The sequence below is a fragment of the Acanthisitta chloris genome, unplaced genomic scaffold (assembly GCF_000695815.1).
Source record: "Acanthisitta chloris isolate BGI_N310 unplaced genomic scaffold, ASM69581v1 scaffold3226, whole genome shotgun sequence".
In the NCBI taxonomy this organism is placed as follows: Eukaryota; Metazoa; Chordata; class Aves; order Passeriformes; family Acanthisittidae; genus Acanthisitta; species Acanthisitta chloris.
This window is the reverse complement of record NW_008679569.1, coordinates 20,349-27,920: the sequence shown is the minus strand read 5'-3', so window position 1 is coordinate 27,920 and position 7,572 is coordinate 20,349. Positions and strand designations below refer to the sequence as shown.

General features: G+C 42.6%; 1 protein-coding gene across 1 annotated transcript in view; it reads right to left on the bottom strand.

Moving 5' to 3' along the window:
- Positions 1–7,572, bottom strand: part of XPNPEP1 (X-prolyl aminopeptidase (aminopeptidase P) 1, soluble) — a 27,655-nt gene that overhangs the window by 3,514 nt on the left and 16,569 nt on the right. Inside the window, exons 10-15 of the mRNA XM_009077330.1 lie at positions 6,279–6,329; positions 5,084–5,142; positions 4,325–4,402; positions 3,738–3,809; positions 2,025–2,085; positions 1,124–1,208 (exon numbers count right to left, since the gene is read on the bottom strand). Of these exons, the coding sequence (XP_009075578.1) occupies positions 1,124–1,208; positions 2,025–2,085; positions 3,738–3,809; positions 4,325–4,402; positions 5,084–5,142; positions 6,279–6,329 (406 nt within the window). The remainder of the gene's footprint in view (positions 1–1,123; positions 1,209–2,024; positions 2,086–3,737; positions 3,810–4,324; positions 4,403–5,083; positions 5,143–6,278; positions 6,330–7,572) is intronic.

Below are 7,572 nucleotides of genomic sequence, written 5' to 3'. Positions count from 1 at the left end.
GAAAGAGACAGACATGGAGAGAGAATTTAATGAAGTCTCCCACAGAGATGCTGATAATCACACTGAAGGTTCAAACCTGGAAAACATGCCAAAAAATCCCCAAACTAAAAAACTTACCACCATCCCCTCAAAAAGCCCCACCACCACCAAAAGAAAGCAACTCATTGGATGGTTAGAAGTTACAGGCAATATTTGGCAAGTCTCACATTCAAGCCCTTTCTCAGCTAAAGAGCCACTCTCTCCTGTTACGCAGGTCTTCAGAAGATGGTCTGTAACAGACACAGTGCACTGCTGCTTGCTCCACTGACGTTTTTCAGAAAAGAATCTAGTGGTTAAACGCCCCTCAGAGGATTCAGTATCTTTCTTGAACTCAAAGCAGGAGACCTGCCAATTGTATTTGGTGAGAATGGCCAATCATTTCAGACTGGTTCAACCAGAGGGCACAGAATTTCTGCTGCCTGCATGTGAACATCAAGCCAGTATGTTCAGGTTCAGACACCCTTCAGTTTTAGTTTGAGTTTCTTGTACCACTATGCAGCTGCTTTTAACTTGCCTACACAAGAATGCCAACTTGAGAAAACTCTAAAAAGAGAGTGTTTTGTGTAAGGTGTGACCAGAGAGCAAACAGTTCTGTAACAAATTCACCAGAGGTGAATATATGTGAGAGGTTCTCTTGCACAAAATCAAAACAGCTCCTTTGTGTGCCATTTTCCCATGTATTTTCCCACTGATACATGAGATTTCACAGTAACTGGAAGAAAATTAGCCAGTCCTTTTGAAGCTGGAAAGTGACCTCTCGCTTTGATACAGCCATTAGTAAAGAATAAAGACAACCTCCAAGCACAGAAAGGCCACAGATGTGTTAGAGTGCTATTGACTGATTAAAGTCACTATACCCTAGAATCAGAGCACTTCAACCACGCTTCAGACTTCCCCCCTCAGAATTTTCAGCACTGGTTTATGCTGAGAGAAAAGGCATCAGTAATCCAGAATCCAAACTGCTGTGATGGAAACAGACAGCTGCATTAACATCTGCCTAACACATCTAGACCTGTCAAAAATCACATTGTTCTCAGACCAGCTGATGGTTCTTCAGAGGTCACTGATGTGGTGCAAACACTCCAACTCACCAACCTACCTTTGGTTCCATTTGGGAAGATGGCTGCACTCACAGCTATATGTCCCTTCAGCACATAGGTGAAGCATTCCTGTCAAAGAAATGTGTGCCATAAGTAAACAGGGAAAGGCAAAACTTTGTCTTCCCCAGGAACGGAAAGAAAGACTGCATCTTGTAGCAAATTGTGGAGGATTTGGGAAGACTTGCTCATGCTACTATGGCTGGTAATGCCAAAGCAAACCATGAACAGAGATTACTCTGAAGATCCTTCTCCGGTAATTATGGAGAGTGTGTCAGACTCAGACTGCAGGTTTAGCAGCAGGATTCACCTGACCTACATAACCGATTTTCTTTGTGGCTGTACTTTTACTTCCTGAGCATACCCAACAGCATGTTTTCATCACTACCTGAACTACAACAATGAAATTAGTTTTAATTAAAGAAGCAATTTAAAATAAACAAAATTCCATTGCTGAATTTCCAACATGGACCTTTGCAGCCAAGTCTGAGACTGGTTTTTCATATGGTACACTAGGCATGAACCAACTGGAGCCTTGCATCACACACTGAGCTTTGAACTAAATTAAACACTCCCTAACCCCCATGCTGGACAAGCCACTGGTGTTTATCCTCAGCCTCATGGTCTTAATATTTCTAAGAGACATCATTTCGCAGATGAGAACCTTGCATTTTAAAACAGAAAGGTGTCAGTTCTCCAAATCACTTAGTTCATGTTTTGGAAGTCTGACAGACTCTTTTTCAGTCTTTATCCAAATGCTGTCACACACTAGTACATAAATGATACCTGATAGAGCACTTTGACTATATAGCAATAGGGCACACTACTAGTTTAAGTATCTCTAATAACTAGGGTCAAATCACAAACCACACTGAGATGCCAACTTACCTTTTCATAGGCTGATGGTGTGCCAAAATGCATTGTCCTGGTCACGTCTGTTGTACCATCTCTTCAGAGGCAAACAAAGACACAGAGAGCAAAGGGATGGAGGGAAAAGGAAAGATTAAAGTGCGAATGCACAGAAAAAGCAGTCATACTGCTGCAAACAGACCAAGCTCATAATTGGGTAAAGTCATCTGCTCTGTGCTGCACAAGACTGATGATGTAACAGTCCCTAATCTCAAAACTTCCTGAACACGATGTCCCAGATGCAGCAATAATGATTTACATTCTAACTGTTATCTTTCATCCATGAGCATCCCAAAGCTCTTGGCAAATTAGAATCTAAACTGCTCATAAAAACGATGCTAATTTGAGGTTTAGCAACTGGTACCTGTCCAATGAGAACAGGCCAAATTTAGTCTATTTGTATGGAAGATGATTCATTAACAGCTTAAAAATATATCCTTACGCACAAATGACAGCTACCAGCTCAGGAAAGGGAAGTGTAAGGGGGCATAGCATCCCTTTCATCCCCAGGATGTCTTGTGCTAAGATTTCTATAAATTATCCAGCATTTGGATAGGGGTTAATCTGAGACGTCAGAAACTGCCTCTAAGTTCCTTTTACAAATAGCATTTTGAGCCTGCTGTCAAAAACACAATGGCTCTTGAAATAACGAGTTCCCTTTGAAGCACTCCCTCCTGTCCCTGTGCTCTTTCCTCAGCACACACAGGCCATGGTCACAAAGAACTCACGGTTTAACTTCTCAGCAGGGACAAGCAAAGCATCCCAGTCACAATGCTGTGGTAAGCGCCATTGATGTCCAGCTTATATTGTATTCAAAGGGCTGCTTTTCATAGTGGCACTAAGGAAATTGTTAATTAGGCCATCAGAGGGGAGGAAAAAAAGATCTCCTTGTAAAAATCTTATCAAAGGATGTCTGTTTGGTTCTTTTTCAAAGCTCTTCCTGACTGACATAACAAAAAGGCACAGCTCTAGAGACAAAACTCATCTCAAAGGAGCAGCCAGGCCTGTCCTGCATCTTCCTGAACAAGCCACTTCTCATCTATTTACACTGGTTAAAAACACCACTTCTTTCATTTTCCATGGAGTCAGAGTTCCACAGTAAAGGAACTGAGGCCACTGAATGGCACTGTCAAAACAGCACTGAGTGAGAGTCTTCAGACACAATGCCTTCCCTAAAACATACCGAATGGCCACTGGGATGAGGAGCCCTGCCTCTGAGTCTCTCTGGAAAGACACAGAACACCACAGGGCAGTGCTGGCCTGCTCCCTTGCTCCACCTTGTTCTGACTTCAACATCAGCCAAATCTGCCCACAGGGCAGACTGTGGCAGGGGAGATGCCTCACCCAGCTGTGGAGGCTGTGTGTAGGCAGCCCAAGGCTAAGGTGGGGCAGTCAGGCCTGCTCCCCACTCCTGCAACTCTAACATCAATGTGCCAGCTGTGCAGAGCTGTAACAGACAGAAACATGCATCACCAGCTACAGCACAGCTACCATCACACTGGGAATGGGACTCAGAACTGTACTTTTACATCCCGTCCCCTGTCCTAGGAAGGTTTGTCAGCAGCCCTAACCTGCTGTCCTACACAAAACTACACCTTGCCTTGCTTGGCAAGGCAACTATGAGCTGACTCTGCAGGCAGTCACTGGGAGCAGAAAACACTGTTTCACTTCAGCACTGTTCATCCCACTCACTTGTACTGGGCTCCTGAGTCCAGGAGGTAGATCTCATTCACTGACAGTGTTCTGTTGGTCTCAGGAACTGGCCTGTTCAGATAAACACAAAAGGTTTTCTTCCACAGTTATAAGGTCCCCAGCCCAAGTCTGCAGTCCAGAAACCATATTAAGTGGAAGCTTGGATGTGTCAGCTCTGATTTCTCGTGGCAGTGATGGAAATCCCACACATGCTGAGCCAGGTATCATACTGAGGAGAGTATTTGTATACAGCAAATAGCACTACAGTACAGAGAATAGCTTTGTTGCTTCCAGCAAAACCCTCAACATCTGTTCCTGGACATATTTCAGAACAGTCTGAACTTCATACTCGTCCTTCCCAGATTTCTAGCTCCAAAATAGCCCTTTTCTGTGGCCCTGAGCAGATCGGTATCATAAAACATGCATGCTGCCAGCAGGAAAAGATCTTTATTTAGTAAGTGTGGAATAAAGAAAGATGGCAAGCAACATCTCCCTGGAGTACTCTGCTGTGTCTCCACAAAGAAGCGAGACAGATGATTCCAACTATGTTTGTTGAAGGATGAAAGGAGAAGCTGTGTTTCTCTTACTTGTAGTGAATGATGGCTCCATTTGGACCTGTGCTTGATATGGTAGCAAAACTCAATTCAACAAAGTCTTTCTGTTGACTGAAAGAAAAGACTGTGATTACTACAGCACAAGTGAGAGGAGTACATCAGGCACCTGGAGTGCCCCATCCTCAATTCTGCATCACCTCAGCTTTCCCCTCAGCCTTGAAAGCCATCTGGGCAAGCAAATTTGGGTAGCAGAACTGTACAATTTGAAGACCTATTCTCCCAACCATGTGGAAACCTGCTTTCCATCTCTCCTATTTCCTTAAAAGCAGAAAATTCACCACTCAAACCATGCAGGGAAGAGAAGTGCAGAACAATTTCTAATTTGCTACTTCTTTACTCAGAAGCAGTTTTAAAGGTCCAGTTGACATATATATGGGAGTAACTCTCAATACAAATGGTGTTTATTCGCCATCAGAAGAGGAGGAAATCTAACTCTTACATCGATTCCTCTGTGGTAAGAAAGCAACTGCCTTCTATTTAAGTGTCCTAACCTGCAGCACTCCTCATTGCTATCTCAAAAGGAAAGCAGATAGGATCCAGTGGCCTAGGACTTGTATCGCCCAAGACACCCAATTCTTCCCAACTCTTTCAAGTGTGCAAAGACATCCTGTAGTAGTGGTTTGTCCTCAGGTAAAATATATCTGCAAGTGAGATGGTTTCTAAAGAATAAAATAAAAACAAAGGATAAAAATGCCACCTGGAAAACTTCCTCAGAGTGGATTTACTTTTTACCTGCGGAACTCTTCTGCTTTGTCTGCAGCAATTATTTCTGTTACTGTTCCCTTTGGAACCTAGTGGACAAAGACATGGGTTGAACTAGTACACCAATAAGCAAAGAAAGTGCTAATGCTTAAGCACTGAGCCTTGTCTGTGCATTATGAAACCCAGTCTGGACATAGCCTCTTTCCAGGTTTTCTGTCCTCCTTCCTCACTAATGACAAATGCAAATCCAGCAATATTGTGCAGGCCATGTGGAAGTGGATATGGTGCCAGCACGATTGCTGAACCCTGACTAGAGCGCAGTTAGTGCAGTACTAACTTCACTGAGATATGTACAGAGGTAACACCTCACAAGGCAACATCTCTTCACAGACAGGTTACATTAAGCTTAAACAGTTCACTCAAACTGCCCATGGTATTAGAAATTTTATGCTTTTAGACCAGGAATGGAAGCAGCTTCAGGAACAACTAAGTATGTGTAATTTCATGTTAGGCATTTGAAAAATTAAAACCTGTGACACAGCTTCCCCAGGACTGGATAACAGGTGAAGGGGTGCAAGAGCTATGTCTCACAACCCCTGAGGCATACTTCTTGAGGTACTCAGACATGTAAAAAGGCACTTTCTGGAAGTCATCAAGCCATCTCCATAAATAAAGTCAATGGACTCAGACATGCAGTAGCACAGGAGGAGCACAGCTTAGTAAGCTGCTGTGTAACACCTGGCACTCTGCACCTTCACTCTGTGTTTCTAACACAAGTAATTTGTTTTAATCCTATTTTCACTGCACGTGGCAATGACTATCCCTCTCCATTCATAAATGCCAAATCTGTTCATACTGTCAGACAACACTGATTATCATGAGAATAATTCCAAAGTATTGTACCAAGCTGGATATTATTTCATGATTTACCTTACCAAAACAGCACAAGACAGTATTAGTGCTGTGCTAAGCCTGTTCAGGTCATTTCTCACCTGCTCTGGATTTGTTCTGTGTAAAATGAATGGGAGCCTATTTTCAAAAAAAATTTCATTCAGCCTTGGATGAAAGCATGATTGAAATCCTCACCCAAAAAAACCCCACTAGATAAAACCCTAACTGTTTCCCCACTTTTAGCAAAGGCACTATAAAGACCAGGAAAGTTTATGCCAATGAACCATTTTACACAAAAATAAGACTACGAAGTTAAAAAAAACTAATACAATACCTCCTTTTCCAGCCAGTTAAAGAGCTCACACAGGGCAACAGCATCTTTTATCTGTGTTAAAATAGGCACAAGAAAAGGGAATTGAGAAGAAAACAGATTTATCAAGCCTCAGTATAAACAGGTTTCAAAGCAAAAAAATTTTGCACAAAAATTTGACCTGTGAATTTCAGAAATACAAACTAAGAGATGATCTAAGTGGTATTTTCAGGTTTTGCAACCTGTAATTAACACAAGCACTGGAAATGTATCTGGACAGTTAAATAAACATTAATAAAGGTTTACTGCTGGGACATACCTTACTGTGAGGAATTACCAAGCACTCAGCAAACACTGGCTTTACCCCACACACGACTTTAAACACTCTTTTGCTTTAACACACAAAATCTTGCATTTCAGATCAGGGAAGGTAACCACAGGACACATCTGGTGATGCGACAGGGGAACATGGCCTTTGGGCACAGGGCACCACACAGTCTGTGTCACACAGCTTCTGGCTCTCTTGCCTGATGACCCCTGGTTCTGTTCCTTTTTTTCTACATGCTTGCAGCATGCAGGGGCAAGAATCAGGAGATGTGTACATGAGCAAGGCACAATTTTGTCCTCAGGTAGCAGGTGACAGTGTGTCTCTGCTCAGCACAACTATTTTTACTTTCCTTTAACTAATAGGGAGAGAAAGGCATTGAAATAGAAAGTATTGGCTCCCAAGAAGCTAGCAGAAAATATGGGACAGGCCAAAATTGCCAGCCCTGCTTCAACTGGCACATTTCTCTTGTTGTGAAAATTGCTGCTTGAAAACTAACAGGAAATAAACAAGAGAAAAGTTCAGTCCCACCATAAACCTGTTTCACACGCAGCTTCTTTGCTTGAAAATATGGAAGCTTCTTGGGAAGTCAGCCTCATTTCCAGAGTGTCGTGATGATGAGACAGAAACAGAGTGCTTTGAGGACACTGGCTGCTTCTGAACATCTTGGCTTGTGTTTTGCACCATGTGTCAAAGAATTTCTCTGTGTTCTTTAGGCTGTGTTTATTCAAGTGATAACAATTTGAAGACTCCACTGACAAAGACAACAGAACTAGCAAAGGGGAAAGAACATCCCTTGAAGGGCCCACACTCCAAACAACGCTTCTCAAGTCTGCACAGTCTGTGGTTGGTTCCTCACACCATTGCAAATGTTGTTCTTCAAGGGAATGCAAAACAAGCGAAAAAGCTGCTTCAAGAGCAGTAGATGTCTGACAGAAAATCTTTTTTTATCCTGCCACCCAAGTTCTGATTTGCTTTTTATCCAAAACATTA